The 21,705-nt window shown below is 39.3% G+C and overlaps 1 protein-coding gene across 12 annotated transcripts in view; it reads left to right on the top strand.

The window, feature by feature from the left end:
- UNC79 (unc-79 homolog, NALCN channel complex subunit) overlaps nt 1-21,705 on the top strand; it is a 288,494-nt gene that overhangs the window by 169,500 nt on the left and 97,289 nt on the right. For 9 of the 12 annotated variants that reach the window (XM_070775592.1, XM_070775586.1, XM_070775587.1 and 6 more), the window contains 7 exons: nt 3,092-3,273; nt 5,334-5,535; nt 6,178-6,357; nt 7,776-7,841; nt 16,237-16,523; nt 20,292-20,474; nt 21,052-21,214. In XM_070775592.1, the coding sequence (XP_070631693.1) occupies nt 3,092-3,273; nt 5,334-5,535; nt 6,178-6,357; nt 7,776-7,841; nt 16,237-16,523; nt 20,292-20,474; nt 21,052-21,214 (1,263 nt within the window). The remainder of the gene's footprint in view (nt 1-3,091; nt 3,274-5,333; nt 5,536-6,177; nt 6,358-7,775; nt 7,842-16,236; nt 16,524-20,291; nt 20,475-21,051; nt 21,215-21,705) is intronic. The other 3 variants (XM_070775588.1, XM_070775593.1, XM_070775596.1) reach the window with 1 other exon arrangement.

A 21,705-nucleotide genomic window follows, 5' to 3' on the forward strand; every position in this document is an offset into this window, starting at 1 on the left:
GTCTCTGCTTTTGAATATGCTCTCTAGGTTGGTCATAACTTTCCTTCCAAGGAGTAAGCGTCTTTTAATTTCACGGCTGCAGTCACCATCTGCAGTATATTTTAGTGTCTCAGAAATTTTGCAGAGAAATGGAAGTTCCATCAGGTGAGTTAATTATTATACCTTGAGTTTAGTTCCCTAACATCTGATCCCCTCAAGGAGTTCTTGCTTTTAATGTCCCATGAATCCCAGGGCTGGTTTATTTATGTGACAGCACATGATGTTGTATGAAATTAGAGTAAAACTTTCTAGCAAAAGACTACATGGTATTGACAACATTTTATAGACATTTGAATACAAATAAAGCAGATAAATATCTGATTATATTGCTTTTCTACTCAAAAAGTTTTAATAGGTCTTTAGATGCCTAGAGAATAAATTTCAGAGTCCTTAAACAGACATTCAAAGATTCCCATGGTCTAACTGCAAGTGTTTGCAGCCTTATTTCTCACTTTTCTTTCTACATATACCATTGCTATTTCTCCATTGCTTTTTGCTTTTCTTCATCCATGTGTTGACCATTCTGTGCTCTCCCTCTGAAGTCCTCTTCCATTCAAGTTCAGTTCAGTTCAGTCACTCAGTTGCGTCTGACTCTTTGTGACCTGATGACTGCAGCATGCCAGGCTTCTCTGTGCATTGCCAATTCCTGAAGCTTGCTCAAACTTGTGTCCATAGAGTCGGTGATGCCATCCAACCACCTATCTCATCCTCTGTCATTCTCTTTTCTTCCTGCCATCAATCTTTCCCAACATCAGGGTCTTTTCTAATGAATCTTTCTTCCATTCCAGGTCCCATTCAAATGCCACCTCCATTTCATGAGTCTTCAAATGCCCCCATTGAGTTTCACTTTCTCTATTCGTTCAGTGGAAAGTCATTTCTTTATCCTCTAATCTCCTGTAGCATTTTATTTCTACCTCGTTAATGGCAGTTCTAGCCTTTTACATTACATTTCTGTTATAATTGTACTTGTGTTATCTCTTTTAGTTGACTTGACTTTGAAGTCGAGATCTGAGACTCATTCACATAATTAGTCTACTTGAGAAACCATAACAGAATACCATAGACTGGGTGGCTTAAACAACAGAAATTTATTTCTCATCATTCTGGAGGCTGGGAAGTTCAAGATCAAGGCTCCAGCTTATTGGGTTCCTTTGTGAGGGTTCTGTTCTTGTCTTGTAGATGACTGCCTTCTTGCTATATCTTTACATGGTGGAGAGAGAGAGAACTCTGGTCTCCTTTCTTTTTATTATAAGTTCACCAGTCCCATAATAGGGAGCCTACCCTCATGATGTCATCTAAACCTAATTACCTCCCAAGGTCCCACCTCCAAATGCCACTACATTGGGAATTAAGACTCCAATATCAATTTTTGGAGGGGACACAAACATTCAGTCCGAAACAGTTCATTTTTCCATTTACTTCCATCTCCCCCAAGTACTTAGAATGATCTCTTTTGTCTTAGAATGAGCTCTTCAGTCACTCAGTTATGTCTGACTCTTTGCAACCCCGTGGACTGCAGTACACCAGGCTTCTCTGTCCATCACCAACTCCCAGAGCCTACTCAAACTCATGTCCATTGAGTTGTTGATGCTATCTAACCATCTCATCCTCTGTCATCCCCTTCTCCTCCTGCCTTCAAGCTTTCCCAGTTTTAGAGTCTTTTCTAATGAGTTGGCTCTTTGCAGGTGGCCAAAGTATTAGAGCTTCAGCTTCAGCATCAGTCCTTCCAATGAATATTCAAGACTGATTTCCTTTAGGATGGACTGGTTTGTTCTCCTTGCAGTCCAAGGGACTCTCAAGAGTTTTCTCCAACACCACAATTCAAAAGTATCAATTCTTTGGCGCTCAGCCTTCTTTATGGTCCAACTTTCAGATCTGTACATGACTACTGGAAAAACCATAGCTTTGGCTATGTGGACCTTTGTCCACAAAGTAATGTCTCTGCTTTTTATATATAAAATATTTATAGGTATATTTTATATAACAAATGTAGAATGATCTTAGTTTTATATATACACATATATATAAAATAAATGAATTTATGAATTTATTGAATAAGTACTATATGTACTAGGTACTATGGGAGTAACAAAAATAGTATGTGAACAGATTCCTGCTCTTAAGAGGCTCCTAATTTAATTGATGTGACCAAATATAAACATGTAAGAGGTTAAGAAACTATAAAGGTACAGATATAATTCAAGATCACAACAAGAAATATGTCATATAGCTATATATGAACACACAAATGCCATAGGTAAGTGAGTTGTAATTTTGCAGGTGTTCATGGGATGCAAAGAACATTCTAGAAAGTCAGAGTGACTTTACAGAACAGTAGAATTTCAGCAGCAAACTCTTTAAGGATGATAGAGTGTCAAAAAGTGGAAAAGAATAGAAGGAATATTCTTTCTAGGCTGCTGGAACAGCTTAAATAAAGACCTGAAATGTCTTTGCATGGAACTATATTGCTTTACTAGCTACTATAACTTTTATAAAGCTATGTTTAAAGAGTGGCTGGAATAATTCAACATAGATTTGCAGAATAATTAGAACGCTATCAAGTAAGGGTGCATCTATTTCATGGAAGAAATATGTGGCTTCTGTAGCCCCAGGAAGTGGTTGTCATATCACTTCATGACATGCTAAGAACCTAGAGCTAGCCCTGGCGGGCACATCCCGCCTCCCTGTGTGGTCTGCAGAGCCTCTGTAGAACATGCCTGCAGAATCTCTGTAGAATGGACAAGGAAATGAACATAGAGGCATTTTGAAGAGTTTGAAATATGATTGGAAGGTCAACAAAAGTAGAGAGCATTAAAGAAAAAACACCCGGAACTAAATCAAGGCTGCTGGCAGAAAACTACTGCACTGAGTAGAAATGCTCTCTGCCACACAGATAAAGCAGAACACTCAACAAGGGTGGCATTGAAATTTCCTCTTGGTGTTTAAGATCCGTATGAGGGCACCCCGAACTAACTTTATCCTCTGTGGATTCATTTCTCAGACTGTCTAAATAAATGTCATTTTTTGTTGTTGTGTGCCTTTGATATTGCAGTGGAAAAAGTGGCTGTAATTTGTAGATTTCTGGATATTCACTCAGTGACCAAAAACCACCTACTGAAATACTCCCTGGCACACGCCTTCTGCTGCTTCCTGACAGCTGTGGAGGACGTCAACCCAGCTGTGGCTACGAGGGCCGGTCTCCTGCTTGACACCATAAAGAGGCCAGCACTGCAGGTGATGTTCCTGCCCTGTGATGGGCATTGTCTGCTCCACATATGGCACTCTGCTCTTCTGTACCAACTCAATGAGTCATTTGTCACATAACACACACAAAATGCTGCTGCTGCTGATAACACCAGAAATTTTTTTTTCTGCTCAGAGAAGGACTTTGAGAGATATTTACTCATTGGTGACAACTTTACTTCTCAATATAATATCAATACAACTTCATAATAACTACTTTATTCCATCCTTGTATAGCACATTATCCTTTCTTAAGTGATATCCTGCATTTTTCCCTTTGATTCTTATAAACCCCTGTGATAACTGAAAGATAGACTAGTCATTATCATGGCCATTGAATCCAGGGAATGAACCTGAGGTCACTGTCCTGGGTCATAACTGTAGACTTCTTGATTGTCATGAAGCTTTGCAACTTAACATTTCACATTTTGTGTGCTAACATTCTGTGCACTGTATATTTTTCCACATTCTGTAGTATTAAAAGTTTCAGTGCTGTATTCCTGCATGTCCCTCTCCAAATTCTCAAAGAACATGTGTCTAAGGAAGTCTTTACTAGTCTCAGCTTCCAGTTTCGACACTGGAAATTTTTTAATTGGGAACAACATCCTAGAACCACAACATGTTAACAGACCTCTTGTTTTCTTTGTTGATTCTTTCTTTTCAGTTTTTGTCCCCATGCTGCTATCATTTCTGCCAGATGCAGTATTGTATAATTTTTTGTATGTGGCAGACTTTTAAGCTAGGTTGGTTTATTTTCTACCATTCAACTGACTCCAGAGTGGGAAGAAGTGAAAAGTGAAAGTGTTAGTCGCTCAGTCATGTCTGACTTTTTGCAACCCCATGAACTGCAGATTGCTAGGCTCCTCTGTCCATGGGATTTTCCAGACAAGAATACTGGAGTGGGTTGCCATTTCCTTCCCCAGGAGTCTTCCTGGTCCAGGGATCGAACCCAGGTTCCTGCATTGCAGGGAGACTCTTTACCACCTGAACTGCCTGGGAAGCCCCAGGGTGGGAAGTTCTTGTCATTAAAGCTAGATGCTAAGAGAAATCAGATGAATGGTAATATAGATCAGAGCAAAATAAGAGAAGGTAAATATGCTGCTGAAACAAAATGCCACAAGTTAACGTCAGAGAGACATGAAATGTGAGACCTGGAGAGAATTGTTTATCCTGTTTGGTACCTTTATTTTATACTTGAAGAAATGAAGTCTCAGAGAGATAATGTGGCTTTTCAAAGAACACAGAGTGAATTCAGGGGAGAACCAAGTTTAGACCCTCCAAAGTCCTGTTCTGCTGTTTTTCCACATTAGCATATTGTTATTATTAAAAGTAACAATAATGGGAAGAACCAAAATTTGTGAAACATATATTGTATTTCCAGGGCAATGTATTATAAGTGTTCCATCATGTATTACCTCATTTAATCCTCACAATAACCTCTTGTGTGTTCCAAATTTACAGATAGAGAAGTTGAGAGTTAGAAAGGTTAAGTAACTTTTTCAGAGTTACATGGCTAGTAAGTGGAAGTGCATCTTCCTTTTGGTAGGAAAAAAAAGTGTGGGAGAGCAATTTCTCCTAATCATTGAATATTCCTTAAATTTTGACTTAGAAATTTGAGCTACATGTATATTATTGATTTTTCCTGATACATTGTATAATAACCACTTAATCCATATATCCTCAAACCAATTTTTTTTTAATGCCCATAGTGTCTACTAAGAGAATCATACTTCCAAAACTACATTTTAGAATACACATAGACAGTAGACGGTGAAAGTCGTTTATAGTATTGAGTATTCGGAGTAAGTGGTCATTATACAATGTATCAGAAAAATCAGTAATATACATGTAGCTCAGATTTCTGAGTCAAAATTCAAGAGATATTCAATGATTATATGAAACTTCTCTCCCACATTTTCCCCCTACCAAAAACCCAATCCAAGAAGATTTCAACTGAATCATTCCCCGTTGTAAGTGTGTATTGAGGAGGCTGCCTTATTTCACTGTGCTTAGTGTATGTACATCTGACTTTTTTTTAACCTTTTCTCCAGGGTCTGTGTCTTTGTCTTGACTTCCAGTTTGATACTGTGGTTAAAGATCGACCCACAATATTGAGCAAGCTTTTACTCTTACATTTTCTCAAGCAAGATATCCCTGCTTTGAGTTGGGAGTTCTTTGTCAACAGATTTGAAACGCTTTCTTTGGAAGCTCAGCTACATTTGGATTGTAACAAAGAATTTCCTTTTCCTACAAGTAAGCAAAACAAAGAACTTGCTTTAAAAGTCAGTTCCTCTTCCTGTGCTTGCTGGATAAGCTGGATTCTCTGCATGTAGTTTCATTTCCCATTATGGAAACTACCTTGACTTCATATACTCAGTTCATCAAATGTTTATTGAATATCTACTGTTGTAGTCTGCAGGTTAATTATTTTCTGGCACTTCAACATCAAAATTCTCATTTATCTGAGGACCAATGAGAACCATTTGTGACTCTGTGTTCCTTAAATATTATTCAATCATCTGTTTATGTTTGTGAGCAACTGTGTGAGATTTATTTGTACTTTGTAAATTTACACTTCCTTGCTTAGTAATTAGTTACCTGCAGCTCTAAATAGATGGAGGAAAGACTTTGGTCACTCGACTATTTATCCAGTGATAAAATTAGATAGTTTAACCTTACAATTTAAACAGAAAAATGATAAGTGATAGTTGAAACAGGTAATAGTTACATTTTTTAAAATATAAATCTTATCATAGAGGGAGACAGATGAATGAGAAATGTATCCATGGAAATGATTTTTAATATTGAAAATATATGCATATGGATTGTTTCAGAATAGTTGTATATAACTTAGCTAGTTAAGGAAAATGATCGCCTCTAATTCCTTTTGCAAAGCTATCACTGCTGTGAGGACCAATGTCGCTAACCTCAGTGATGCCGCGTTGTGGAAGATCAAGAGGGCTCGTTTTGCAAGGAACCGCCAGAAAAGCGTGCGTTCCCTCCGAGACAGCGTGAAAGGACCCGTGGAATCCAAGAGGGCGCTCTCCCTCCCCGAGACCCTAACCTCCAAAATCCGTTGAGTATCTTCTTCCATCCTCCCTTTAAATCTGTTTGATGTCTTTCTGAGGCTGACCTGTCTTGTTGAATGTTCAGAGAGTAATGTACTTAGCAAACTGAGCTCCTTCAGTTGCATTGACCTTCACATTCCCTAGAGGGTCCCCCCAGGTGTATTGGTGCCCTGGATGGCTTTTCCCGGCTGCTGGTGAAGCAAAGCTCTGATCCAGCAGTGGGTTGTTTTGAGACTTAGAAGGCAGCAAATCCACTGATGCATGGCATGAAATGCAGAAGAAGCATTTGTTCCTGAGCCCTAGAATATGAAGGTTTCCACCACTAGTATTGTAACCTAAGAGCTTCCTGGATGAAACTCTGACAAGACCCAGGGCAACTAAGAGGGGAGAGTGGAAATTTGGAATGCATGACAAAGGCAGCCAGCAGACTCCCAGAAACCAATAACAATGGTGTTTTCAAAAAAAGAAAAAATCAGGCTGAGGAGAAGTTGAATTTCTGCCCTACTTCACTAGATAATTTATAAATAAAAATAAACATCATTGCCATCTAAAAAAAAAAAGCCATATATTATTGTTTTCCAAAGGTCTTTCTTTATATAGCAGTTTTAAAGAAGACAAAAAATTATCAAATAACTAGATGAACTGTAACGATTAGCAATGGCTCACGAATGACAAATAATTAAAAATCATAACTGTCATCATATTAGTGAATGAGTGCATTAAATGTAACATTTATGAAATGATTTAATTTTTAAATAACTGTCGTGAAGTTAATAGCACCATAAAACATATTTTTTTATCCTGTCAGAAGCTGAAATGTTTGCTTTTTCATTGGCATTTCTTAGAAGACAGCTTTATGTGACATAACCATTTTTAATCATAAATATGATTTTATTTTGTTTATTGCATTTTCTCTATTTTATGACAAGCTATGGAAATGTGGTATTTTGAACTTTGGAAGAGTCATGGAAAGCCCTTTAAGCAATCAATAACTCAGCTTTTCAGGCAGCAAAGATAATAAGAGATGGCCATTTAAGAATAACCTCTAGCAGTATCAGGACCAGGTGAAACTGCAGCAGATCCTAGAAAACAGTACTTAAGTAAATTACAATTTCTATATGAATTTCCCAGCTCTTTTATTTAACTAATCAGTTTGGGACCTAAAGTTTATTTATTGATATTTCTTGTTCATTGATTCACATGACGATTTTTGAAGGATAAGAATTGAAGCCACATTGAAGGATGTTCTTTAGATTCAAAGAAAACCACAAAACTTTTAGGACTAAACCTCTTGTCTGTGATGTTAATTACAAATAAGAAAGCACAACTTGCTCCTGCTATCCAATGCAGTTAGCGCTGAGTATGTTTTCTAGGCTCAAGTTGTTTTTAATGCTTATTTAAATAGAGTTGTTGTTGATTTTTAAGCTGTGAGGTTGACCAGGCATGAGCAGTCTGCTCCAGCTCTCGGTGGGACACCCGAACAGACACCAGGTGGGTACTTCTGACGTTGAAGGGCCGTGTGCAAGTGTCTATCACAGGTGGACAAGGTAAAAAATGAGGTGTCTCTAACTGGACCTGATTGATGTAATTATGATTGGAAAGCTCCAAGGGTTTCACCCCAGACACTCAAGTGTGTGAGTCCCTGACATGGCAATTCTTTCAATTTTCAAATTGGCAGATGACTTTTAATCCTGTTAACTTATGGTCCAGTAAGAAGCATCCTGTTACCCAAGGGGTGTGCACTTTTTCCCCCGAGAGCCAATATGAATAGAATGATGCATAGCACTTATATTTGTATGTGTTTTTACACATAGAAATATTACTTTCATATATATCTGCTCTAGGAAAAACATTTCATTTACATTTTAAAAGGTTATACATTTAAGCCACCATCATTCACTCATCCCCTTAGCCATTTCTGATTCTTTGCAACTCTCACATGCATTTCTATCTCTCAGAGAAAGGAGGATTTCCATTCTTTAGAGGATCATATTCAGCTTGGTAGAGGGTAACTAACTATCTTTTGATATTTTGATAGATAGTTTATCATAAAGTATCTTTAGGGTTGAAGGGATGCTGGCAAAGCTACTACAGACTGAATGTTATCTACACACTTAATTCTGTGCTTGTTGGGAAAATTGTGGAGATTCTGAGTACCTGCCTGTTTGTCCAAAACAAACCTGGTTAACTGCCACCTATGTATCATGCTATACAATGTCTGGTTTTTCATCTAAGAATAGTTTTAAAATAAACTTTTCAGAATGGTACCGATACTCTCAGAAGGAAAATTTCAAGTAAGAAGACATTCAAGAATGTGTTCTAAAGGGACTTCCCTGGTGATCTAGTGGTTAAGAAACCACCTGCCAGTGCAGGGGACATGGGTTTGATCTCTGGTCTGGAGAGATCCCACATGTGGCGGGGTAGCTCACCCTGTGTGCTGCAACTCCTGAAGCCTGTGCATTCTAGAGCCGGGGCTAACGCAGCACGAGGAGCCACCACGGCGAGAAGCCTGTCCGTCACAGTGAAGAGTAGTTCCCGCTCACTGCAACTAGAGAAAGCCCTTGCCTAGCAATGAAGACCCATTGCAGCCAGAAAATAAATAAATAAATTTATTTAAAAAATAATCTGCTAGAAAGAGAACCAGTGAGGAGTGGGAGAGGAGGAGAAGAGAGAGAGCCCCTAATATTAGGAATGCAAATGGCAGATGTTGGTCAAAGTGTATTTTCTCTTGTAAAACTCATGAGATAAAAGGGACAGCAGACATGTCTCAGAGTCCCTCTACTTTGTTTTTTTGTTTTGTTTTGGGCTGTGGTGGGTCTTCATTGCAGTGCATGGGCTGTTCGTTGTGGAGCACGGGCTTTAGAGCGCACAGGCTCTTTAGCTGAGGTGCTCCGGCTCAATTGCCCCACATCATGTGGAACCTTTCTTCCCTGACCATGGATGGAACCTTCATCCCCTGCATTGGAAGGCAAATTCTTAATCACTGGATCACCAGGAAGTCCCCCTCTCTCTACTTTGTTTTAGCATCACTCAGGCCTCAACTGTGCTGAGGTTTTTGTTTTTTTTTATTTAAAGAATAAAAATAAGAATTTCTGACCCTGTGTGTCATTAAAAATATGAAAATCACTCCTTTCCTCTTCAGTTAACTCTTTTTGAGATTGGTTCTTATGGAATTTCATAAATTATCTTTATCTCACCATATCTTTTCATCTTAAGGCTTAGTTGAAAAGCTAGTCTTTATTATTACCCATTTAAACAATCCTATCTGGAGAAGGAAATGGCAACTCACTCCAGTGTTCTTGCCTAGAGAATCCCGTGGACAGAGGAGCCTGGGGGCTGCTGTCCATAGGGTCGCACAGAGTCAGACACGACTAAAGTGACTTAGCATGCATGCATGCAAACAATCCTATCATAGGAGTCCTCTCACATGTCTTTGGAAAAGCATATACATATGTGTCTTGAAGTTAAGCTTTTAGGTGTCTAATTGTCCCACCAAAAGTGATCAGATGGAAAAAGGGCAGATGACAGCATTGTTTAAATTAAATAAAAAGCTGAGGCTTCTAGAGAGGTAATTATATGACACCACCATAAGCAAAACTTGCTTAGATTTGGAAACAGATGGCTCAGCTTTTAAGGCAATTTGAAACTAGTTTTTCATTTTTGCATTATTATTTACTGAACACTGAGTGTTTTACCCTGGAAGCAAAAACACGCCAGGATAATCATAAGATTGTACAGGGTGGTTTAAGATAGTAATTAAATAGAAACCAAAGACCTTGCTGTTTAAGGAAGATACTTTTGTTTGGAACAAGTAATGAGCGCCTCTGTGCAAGACCTCTTATTGATTAGGCCCGAAATAAGGCAGATGTCCTTTAATTATGCAGCAAGACTTAATTTTAGTTGATATTTAGGTCGAAACTTTTGGCACTGGATATACAGTTTATGACTCTCTAATCTTAGCCTTTATATATTGCCCAGAGCAAATTTTGGAACAGAAACATGCTTGTAAAGAGGGCAAACTCTGCAAGGCTACCAAAGAGTTGTGTTATTCTGTTGACTTTTTTTATGAGTTAATAATTTTTTTATTTTATTTTTAATTGGAGGATAATTGCTTTACAAATTTGTATTGTTTTTTGCTGTACAGTAACATGAGTCAGTCATAAGTATATATATATTTATCTTAAAGACCTCTGTGCATATAAGTAAAATTCATAGACTGTCATAGCTGAAACATTAGAGATATGTTAACATTCTCATTTTCCAGAAGAGGAAACTGAGGCTTCCAGAAAGGAACAGGTTTCACAAACTTGTTGATGACAGATCTGGATCTCAAGCCTGCATGTCTTGATCTGTCTTGCAAGACATGTATGGTAGTGCTAGCAGGAAGGAGCTCAGCACCTTCATTTAATCCTAACTGATGAAATACACAATTTCACCTGCTAATCCGAAGTTGGTGTAATTATAAATTATATATAAGCTGTTTTTTCACTGATGCTTTGAGAATTGGGAATTCTTTGTTTTTGGTGATTCAGAACACCTTTTGAATAGTAATTGAATATAATGCAGCAGTTACATAATTGGACAATACTGAAATGGTATCAACCCCATGGGAAACTTAATCATATCTTGTTCCCATCCCCTGGAATGAGTAATTAAATAATAGTAGGTATATAATGTTAATAATAAAAACAGCAAGAACGTTTATATATGTAGCGTACCTCTTTATAAAGAGTGTTTTTAATGCAAATTATCTAATTTCAATTTCACAACAATTCTGCATATGCATAAAGTATTTTTTCCACTTTATATACAGACAGGAAAACTGAGGGCGTGAAGGGCTAAGTAATTCTGCTTGCCTAATTTGCTCAAGGTCACATGTAACTAATTAGTTAGAGACTTGAGTCCAGGAGACTTGATCTGCTTTTCTTTCCACTAAAGCTACCTCTCAATGAGTTCGTCTACGGGTATTCCTGTCTTAGGGGACGCGAGGACACCAGTCTTGTCAGGGAGCTGACCTGGGCATTCAAGCCCGCTACAGTGTGATGTAAGCCCATGGGTGTCCAGACCAAAGGATCTTCCTGAATAAGAGTCACAAATCGGTCTGAAGAGCCAATCTAATCCCTAAAGGGACATGGATACTTGCAATTCTACTCCAACCTAAAGAGAAATCTTAAGCTCTCTTGGTCTGAATTTATATCAACAAGAGAATGTACTTAATACTGGGAATAATAAGTAAAGCTCTCGTGCATTCCTGCCTCCCTCTTAGTGTTCAGCCTAGAATTCCAACGAACTTCTCTTGAGGCTCTTTCTTTTTTTTCTAGAGGTGGCTAACAGTTCATGTTTTCACTAACTTGCAAAATTGGAATCTTCTCGACCCAGGGATCAAACCCGGGTCTCTTGCATTAGAATTTAATTGTTTATATAGGAATTCCCTTGTCTGAAATGATAGTTTTGGAAATGAGAGTTTCTATTGAACAAAGCATTACTGGGCACTTGCTGTACTAGGAGGAATGTAGAGATACATCAGAAATTTTTATACTGTCCACTTGCTTATAGTCAAGTAAGAGAGATGAAGTGTGACCATAAGTGAGCTCTCATCTCCAGAGAAAGTGATTGTACTACAGGTTCATTCATGTCAACTGCGGTGGGAGGAGAGCTGGACGCAACAGGGAAGGTCTCGTGGGCAGGTGACTTCTCAGTCAGGCTGAGACAGGTGGGTAGGAGGTAAATCATAGTGATAGATGTGGGAGAGAGGCAGGGATGGGAAGCATATGCGGCTTTGCAGTCAGCATCTGGCCCCATCTTTCCAGCCCTTCTGTGGCTTTGTGCATACACAACAGAACTGCTGTGAATGAAGCCTCAAGTCGAATGAATGAGCTAGGGAGATCAGTGAGGTAGTGTCGTTAGAACTGCCAACGTGGTGCAGGCTCATTTATAGCGCTCGCTCATTGGTTTCTCTGGACCGAATGCAGAATAAGCTCATGGAAGCCTCCTTCCACCACCTAATTGCTACTTGTTGGTTTGTCACTTGCTGGAGGGGTCAGTGAGTTGACCTCCACAGAGGAATGTTCTGTATTTCCTTACCTACTTCTTTGCTCTTTGGGGACTTCATCCATTTTTCTCCCATGTAGAAAAGATCTGAAATATTTACTTAAATTCAGGGCACTTAAACATTTACAAGTAATGAACATCTACTATGTGTCAATCACTGCCCCCTATTCTGTGAGAGGCGTAAAATTTGGATAAGACATATTACTTACCTTTGAGGAGTCTTTATTCTTCCCTCCTTTCTTGTTTTTAGAGATTTATAGAATTTAGGGGTCACAGTTGCTGAGAGGAGGGTGGGCATATTAATAAGAATGGCTCCTGGGGGCCACATTCATGGGATAACGTTGGGGGTAGGGGTGGAGGGCCACCTTGCAAGGTGAATAGAGCACCATGAGAGAAGGCACCAAGGTGCAGAAGGCTGGCTCCATTCTGAGGTCCAGAAGCAGCCCAGTGTTTATGTAAGGATGCCGAGCTTCTGGGATGGAGCAGCAGGAGATGTCTGGAAAAGCAGATCCTGATCCTGCCTGGTTTCAGATCTTCTAAGTAAATAAAATTGTATTCTACTGTGGCATTTCAATCAGTTGCGCCTCTCTGTGGACAGATCGTGATGGACCCAGTCCATGTTAAAGTTAGGCTAGGAATCATTCTGCCTCTACGGCAGTAAAGATGTTTACATTTTTCTTTGCAAAAAGGAGAAAATCAAATCTCTTAACATGTTCAATGTCTATAGTTAAAACAGATTTAAGAACTTCATAGACTAGAATTCAAAAGTAAACATGTTCATCGTCACACTTTGGAGAAAATATTATAGGCTTTTAGTTTTAAAATGGAAATTTTATATCCTTTATAGATAACTAAACCAGTAATTTTATCTTTATCAATAAAGAAAGTTTCCGCTTTCCTAACCTCATTTTTCTTAGGGGTTTGATTAAGGTAACTTTTCTTAATGAAGAGTGGTGGCAATCACATTCTTACAGTCCTTTAAAAGAAAGACAGTATGCAAAGTGCAGACTTTCGAAGCCCTCACTTGGAGGAGTGAGTTATTGGAACTAAAAGAGATTTTTTTTTCACTTTATGAGAAAGGTTCCATTAACCAGTTCTTTTGTCAATACAGTTAATGGTTTGTTAAAGATCACTCACTGCTCAGGGAAAGCAAAAAGCCACAACCTTAAAGCTGAGCACTGCAGATCAATGAAGATCAATCTAAAATGAAGAGAGGGCCTTTGTGAAATGATACTTAGTCACTGGGAAAATATGGTTTTATTTGAAACGCTAAGGTGACACACTTTGAAAATGATTATCTACTTGCAGTGGGGCGAAGAGATTTGAAATATTTAAAGTTGAAGTCTGATGGTTTATTTTCTATACTCAAGGTGATAGAAGGAAATGGGGAGCCCATGTCCTAGCTGAGCCTTGTCTGGAGCTCCCTTTCTTCTGTTTGAATTCCCTGGACTCTCAGGGCTAGACAGCAAAGGTGCATCTCCTTCTTGAATGCTCCTCAGTTCTGTTTTTAACTTTGGGGCTTTGGAGTCTAGCCAGTCTGGACTTGGAGGTGGCCGAGCAGAACTGAGTGATATCATACTCTCCTAAACTTTGCCCCCCAGAGCTACGATGAATTGAGGAATGAACTTATAGCATCATAACAGCCATCACCTGCTGCTACAATGGCATTGAACCCTGCAGAGCGCCTAGAGTCTCACACTTGTCAGGTTTTGGCCCAAACTTGCCCAAAGCAATAACCTCCTTCTAGTTATAAAGTAATAATACTCTGAAGAAAAAAAAAATCAAGATTGAATATTTTTCAATGCTGAAAAGATAGTTCTCTAAACTTTTAAAATGAGAATTTGGTCTGATCTTCTATTTCAAACATTTAATTATAATATACATCAGTGCTTTATATTCATGACCTTTCATGAAATAGGATGTTCCACGTGAATTGATTTTTTTTTTTCTGGTGGCTCATGCCTGCCTAATGAATAATGATATTAACAACTGACTATTCCTGCATGTGAAACAGCATCATAAACAAATCTTTAGGTTTTATTTGAATAATTTTTTGATAAAAAAGTCTCTAAAGTACACTGCACATATTTATTCCTTCATGAACAGACTATGAGACAGAAAATGTTGTTAATGTTCAAGGGTTATAGTGAAGTTTGTTAGGTGATTTCCCCTATATTAGACGTTCTTAGACTTGGCTGATTCTGTGACCTTTTCACTCACTGCCAAGATCCCATCTTAGGGCATCACTTTTGAGCAGATCAACATTCTGATCATCTGGGGAAGACTAGACAACCAAGCACATAAACGGTAGTATGTGCAGTTTCAAACTAGTAAATTTGGAATTTGACAGAGAAAGTGTTTAGGCTCCAGACAACTAATTTCTGTGGTCCCCAGAAAACATTCCTTCTATCTTGTTTCTCTTGGTTGGTCCTGGAAGACAGATTTTTGACAGATCAGTTGAGGAATTAAAGAATATGACTGACTATCTAGCTGTTTGTTGTATCCTGCATGCTGTAATTTAAATGGATAAAATCAGTTTGCTGTATAATGATTTGTAACCAAAGCTTGTCATCATTTAGAATGTTTTCTCTCAGAATGAGAGATGAGAATGATGTGTGCTCGTCTAACCCACCAGGCAAAAGCTTTGTTTCCAATTCAGAAATTCTCATGTCAAAGGAAGGAGAAGGATGCAGAGAGTATTTTGAATAAGGCCCCAAATATAAATATAGGAAAGCAAATCTCATTTTTCCTTCCCTCAAAGTCCTAAACTAAAGGGCAGAAAACAAGGGGAGACAGGGTATAATTTCTGACTTTAAGAAATAACTGAGAAAGTCCATGTCAGGGACCTGTTCAGACGTGATTATTTGTTAGGTTAAAAGTAAGTTAGGGGCTGAGGTATTTTTTCTTTGCATGTGAATTTCAGCCCACCTTCATGTGGCGTGTTTCTGTTTTTAAAAGTTCATGCTTCTTTCTTTCTGTCTGTGCCCTCCCACCCCTTGTGTGCTTCTCATTACATACAGCAGGAATTATCATTTGCTATTTCTAATTTTGAATGTATAATTCAAAGAGTACACACTGCTGTTATCTCAGAATTTGGAGAAGGAAACTTTTTTTTTTCTGCCTCAGCTGATTTTTGAACATAACTGAATGGAGATAATAATTTAAACAAGGTAACCCAATGGATGTTTTAGTTGCTCAGCAGATTTAATGAATATTATTTTGTGGTTATTCTTACCTATTTATTTTACAAAGCTGGAAGGAAAATGTCTCTTTATTAAGGTAAAACTTTGCCAAGGTATTTAAAAGTTCTCTAAATGTAAATTGCGTGTAGGTATTTGTCTTGCTGTCAGAAGATAACTTTGCTTTCTACTGCCATGTTTTTATTTGCATTCCCTTATTCTTCCCAGGTAGCACTGGTGATAAAGAACCTGCCTGCCAAAGCAGGAGATATTAAGAGACCCGGGGTTCGATCCCCGGGTGGGGAAGATCCCCGCGAGGAGGGCATGGCAACCCACTCCAGCATTCTTGCCTGGAGAATCCCATGGACAGAGGAGCCTGGTGGGCTACAGTCCATGGGATCGCACAGAGTCCAACATGACTGTAGCGACTTAGCACACATGCATTCTTCCCAAATTGGTTGTTGATACAACAACATAACTTCCATCCTGGGAGCAGTGCTTTGCTTAGTAGGGCATATTATGTCTGAGTTTGTCTAGAACAGACCTTTAAATATTTAGAGGCAGCAGACAAAGTGGTGCTTGATCAATAAGTGAAATTTGACTGTAAACTTACTTGTGGGGGAGCCACCCACTGATGGCCTTTCTTGTACCGACAGGACAACAGTCCCCTGAGAATGACAACACCATCAAGGACCTGCTCCCCGAAGACGCTGGAATCGACCACCAGACAGTGCACCAGCTGATCACAGTGCTCATGAAGTTCATGGCCAAGGACGAGAGCAGCGCCGAGTCGGACATCAGCAGCGCCAAGGCCTTCAACACGGTCAAGCGGCACCTCTACGTCTTACTCGGCTACGACCAGCAGGAAGGCTGCTTCATGATCGCGCCTCAGAAAATGCGCCTGTCAACTTGCTTTAATGCATTTATTGCAGGGATTGCCCAGGTAAGTGGAAGCTTTCACGAGTCATGCCGTTAGGCTTTTAGTCCAAACGCGTCATTAAATTCCATTTAGCCAACACTGGTTGAGCGTAAAGCTTTGCTCAAGTTACTTTACTGTGTCAGTCATTCAGTTGTGTCTGACTCTTTTGTGACCTGTGGGCTGCAGCCCAGCCAGGCTCCTCTGTCTATAGTAGCCATTTACTTCTCCAGGGGAATCTTCCCGACCCAGGGATTGAACCTGTGTCTCCTGCATTGCAGATGGATTCTTTACCTTCTGAGCCACCAGGGAAGCCAGGGGTGTATAGAAGACATTAGCAGCCTGATAACATAAAGGGAGTTGGGGATTTACGGGGGTGGGGAGGGGAGTATACATAAAACCTAGCACTTAAGAATTAAAAAAAAAAATTATTTATTTATTCTTGGCTGCATTGCTGTACGCAGGACCTCTCAAAAAAAATTATTTATTTATTCTTGGCTGCATTGCTGTACGCAGGACCTCTCTAGTTGTGGTGAGCCAGGCTGCTGTTTGTTGCAGTACACGGCTTTCTCATGTTGGTGGCCTCTCTTGTTGAGGGCACAGGCTTGAGTGTAGGCTCAGTAGTTGTGGCACACAGGCTTAGCCACTCCATGACACGTGAGATCATCCTGGGCCAGGGATCAAACCTGTGTCCCCTGAATTGGCAGACAGAGTCTTAACCACTAGACCACCAGGGAAGTCCAAAACTTAGCATTTCAGTCATTTTTCAACTGTAGTATTCAGTTGCAGTAAGTATATTCACATTCTTATGTAACCATCACCACTTTCATCTCTAAAACTTTTTCATCATCCTAAACTGAAACTCTATTAAATAGTAAAGGAGTGTGGAATTTTTGTTTGTAGGTTTTTTTTTTTTCCAATCCTTTCCTTTTTTTGGTTTCAAGTGGAGACTTGAGTTAATCATTCAACTTACTTCATATCATATTATCATCATTGGCATTTTTCATGTTTCTTTGCTACTCCAAACCGCTGTGTTATATACCATGATGTATATTTCTCATGAGTTAACTATCCATTCCCTCAGTAATGGACACTCATATTGCTCCCGACTCCTCACCCTTTCACACAGATCAGCAGTAACCATTCTGTACAGTCGAGTGTTAGTTGCTCAGTTGTGTCCAACTCTGCAACCCCATGGACTGTAGCCCACCAGGCTCCTCTGTCCATGGAATTCTCCAGGCAAGAATACTGGAGTGGGTAGCCATTCCCTTCTCCAGGGGATCTTCCCGACCCAGGGATCGAACTGGGGTCTCCTGCATTGCAGGCAGATTCTTTACTGTCTGAGCCATCAGGGAAACCCCAACCATTCTGTACATGCAGCCTTATTCAACAATGTGAGAATTCTTTTGGGATATGGATCCAGGAGCAGAATTAATAGACCATCGATGTACATGGACTTCCCGGGGTGGCTCAGAAGGTAAAGAATCTGTCTGCAATGCAGGAGACCCAGGCTCAATGCCTGGGCATCCCTCAGATGCTCTGGAGAAGGGAATGGCTACCCATTCCAGTAGTGTTTCCTGGAGAATCCCATGGACAGAGGAATCTGGAGGGCTCTAGTCCATGGGTCACAAAGAGTCAGACATGACTGAGTGCCTTTCACACTTTGGGTGTATATATATGCCTAATTTGACCAGTGCTACAAATCTAAATTTCCAAAATGGCTGCCCTAATCTGCAAAGAGTGTAGAACTTGGGGCTAGAGAGAAATGGATATGAATTTCAGCTCTGCCACTGTTATTAAAACTGTTACGGCCTTAAGCATCCTTGCTTCTTTGCTCATTGTAATAGATTTTTTGGGGAAAGACTAGAGACAACATACTGAAAATCACCTTCATCAGTGCCTGTCGCGTGGAAAGAACTCATGATCATAGCTGTTACCATTTAGCTCAAACAGATCGTTGATATAGTGAACACGGAGAAGCAATGTGGGAGCAATTTGCATGTCTCCTGCTGGTGCTGATAACTAGATGAATCATCACTAATACTCACCTGTCTGTGATAGAGACAGAAGATGCCACTTCAGATAGCAAACTTCACTACCCTTCCTCCCTCACTTCTCTCTTTCTATGTTCACATTATGTATATTTATTTTCAAACTATAAGCAAAAAAATTAAAATGTAAATCTCCAGGAAACCCATCACAAAATCAGTTACTAACATTTTGGTATATGTTGATGGCTCTAGGTTTACATACATTCCTATATACACGCATACATACATAGGTATGTACATGTATGGTTAGCTTTCAGTTTACCATCTGTGTGATAAGTAGGATAAAAATCTAGGCTGCCCTCCCCTAGCACATTCTGTAACTCATGTTTCAAGGTCATTAGTAGTGGCAGTGTTAGTCACTAAGTCATGTCTGACTCTTTGTGACCCCATGGACTGTAGCCTGTTGGGTTCCTTGTCCATGAAATTCTCCAGGCAAGAATACTAGAGAGGCTAGCCATTCCCTTCTCCAAGGGAACTTCCCAATCCAAGGATTGAGCCCAGGTCTCCTGCTTCGCAGGCAGATTCTTTACCATTTGAGCTACAGAGAAGCTCTAATAAAAGCTGTGTGCTTTTTCCTGCTTCTGAATACATGTTGCTCTATTGCTCTTGTCCTCAACTATGTGTATATGTGCACATATTTTTTATAATAATGGGATCATTTATACATACTGATATATGTATATGTGCCTGAATGTGTGCATGTATATGCATGTATATGTATATACATACTTATGTCTGGGCTTCCCTGGTGGCTCAGTTGGTAAAGAATCTCCTGCAATGCAGGAGACCTGGGTTTGATCCCTGGGTCAAAAAGATCCCCTGGAGAAGGAAATTGCAACCCACTCCAGTATACTTGCCTGGGAAGTTCCATGTCTCTTTTAAGCCTAAAATTTGTTATGAAGCTCATATCATGTAAATAAATTTGTACGGTATTCCATTTAATGTCTATAGAGTATTCTGTTGTTATATAAACAATCTTTTGTTTTACTAATTCCATATTGTTGAATATGGAGGTCATTTGCAATTTGGAGTGGCTATAATGCTGGGTATCTTTATGCATACATCTGGAAATGCCTGTCTGATTTATTTCCTTAGGATATGTTTAATTGCTATTTAAAGGCTATGTGCTTTTTCCTGCTTCTGAATACATGTTGCTAAACTGCTCTCCTGAAAAATTTGAGAAATACTCTAGCCAGTGGTGTCTGAGAATGCCTGTTTCCTCACATAATTACCAACTCTACATGCTTTCATTGATTCTAGGTAATAGTTTAATATGACTTCCCAGGTGGCCTAGTGGTAAAGAATCCACCTGTGCGCTGGGTTGGGAAGATCCCCTGCAGGAGAGCACAGCAACCTGCTCCAGTATTCTTGCCTGGAAAATCCCATGGATGGAGGAGCCTGACTGGCTACAGTTCATGGACTCTCAAAGAGTTGGACACGACTGAAGCGACTTAGCATGCACACAACATAGGACATTTTCAAAGAGGAAATTTATTTTCAGCATATAATTAAGTAGATAAATAATTAGACAATTAAGTAGATAAAATGAAGTTACAAGTTTTTAAATTTCTTGTGAGGTTGGACTTTTGTCCCTTTATGGGTACTGGCCATTATTAATAATATTTTGTGAGATACATGGTAAATATCTTGCTCATGTTTTGATGGTTCAAAGTTTTCCTTTTGGTTTATAAATGTTCTTTGTAGTTGTCTTTTCTTCAGTTGTTACCTTTCTTTCCTGTTTCAGGTCATGGACTATAACATTAATCTGGGAAAACACCTTCTTCCCTTGGTGGTTCAGGTGCTCAAATACTGCTCTTGTCCTCAACTCCGGCATTATTTCCAACAGCCACCTCGTTGTTCCCTCTGGTCCCTAAAGCCTCACATCCGGCAGATGTGGTTGAAGGCCTTGCTTGTCATTCTTTACAAGGTGAGTTGCTGTAGTCAATCTTTTTTTGGGTGGAACAATTCTTTTAGAGAGAACATTTAAGAGATCTAAGCTCAAAATTTTGTAAGATAGTAATTTGACCTTCAGTAATTTGACCTTCGGAAGATTCACGACGTACAATTAGTATTCAGAAGTGAAGAACTTTTGGAAGGAAAATAGAAATGTAGACCATGCCAGTATATACTCTAAAACGTTTAAAGCCAAATACGATGAACATGGATCCATAATCTCTGTCTATGCTCAGAACCTCATATTTTATCTATGTATTAAGTACTACGTCAGAAAACAAGAAAACTATTTAAAATTGTACTCCTACATTATGTTTATGGCGGCTCATTTTCTTAAAATAAATTAAAACTTACAAACTGGCATGCATTGCCATCCATAATTTGGTGGAAGAGGGTGGGGATACAATCCCTTGTTCAAATAAGACCATGGTAAGAATTGACGTTTCTGCTTACCCAGAAGAGACTGAGAAAAATAGCTAGCAAGATCAAGTGGAAAAACTTACCCTTGAAAATAACTGTTTATATTTTTTTCCCTCCATTTCATTGAGCAGTATCCATACCGAGACTGTGATATCAGCAAGGTCCTTCTGCATCTGATTCACATAACAGTCAATACACTCAATGCACAGTATCATAGCTGCAAGCCCCATGCCACGGCAGGACCTCTGTACAGTGACAACAGTAACATAAGCAGATACAGCGAAAAGGAAAAAGGTACTTTACATATCTCAATCCTATCCCAAACTCAGCTTGCATACGTAATACATTTCTGGACAATGTTTTCCTTAGACCGTAGAGGAGCACCCCAGGTACTATTCTGGAGTTAAAAAAAAAAATGACCTACTGCTTCATTAATTCTCCACATTTCCCATGAATGTTGTTGCTTTCCTTTTTTTAAAATGAGCACTCAAGAGAAATAATCGATATGCTTCTAAATCTCCTTTCATGAGAAATCATGTTTTGCAAAAAAAAAAAAAGAAAAATTGTCTGCTGTCTGGTTAAGGAGACTTTGTAAGCCTTTTCCTTCATGTTGGAAACATCTTGCTTTGGGCTGTGAAATGATTCTTGGTTGGTACTCAGTGGTGCCATGATCCTGTCCAACTCTGTTTTGCTTCTGACCTTGAGATTAGATTTGAATGGAGTCTAAATGTGTTGAAGTGGTCTTTCTTAGCCTCCTTATTCAATAAGAATTAAAGGCAAATGAA

Source organism: Bos indicus, chromosome 21 (genome assembly GCF_029378745.1).
Source record: "Bos indicus isolate NIAB-ARS_2022 breed Sahiwal x Tharparkar chromosome 21, NIAB-ARS_B.indTharparkar_mat_pri_1.0, whole genome shotgun sequence".
NCBI lineage: Eukaryota > Metazoa > Chordata > Mammalia > Artiodactyla > Bovidae > Bos > Bos indicus.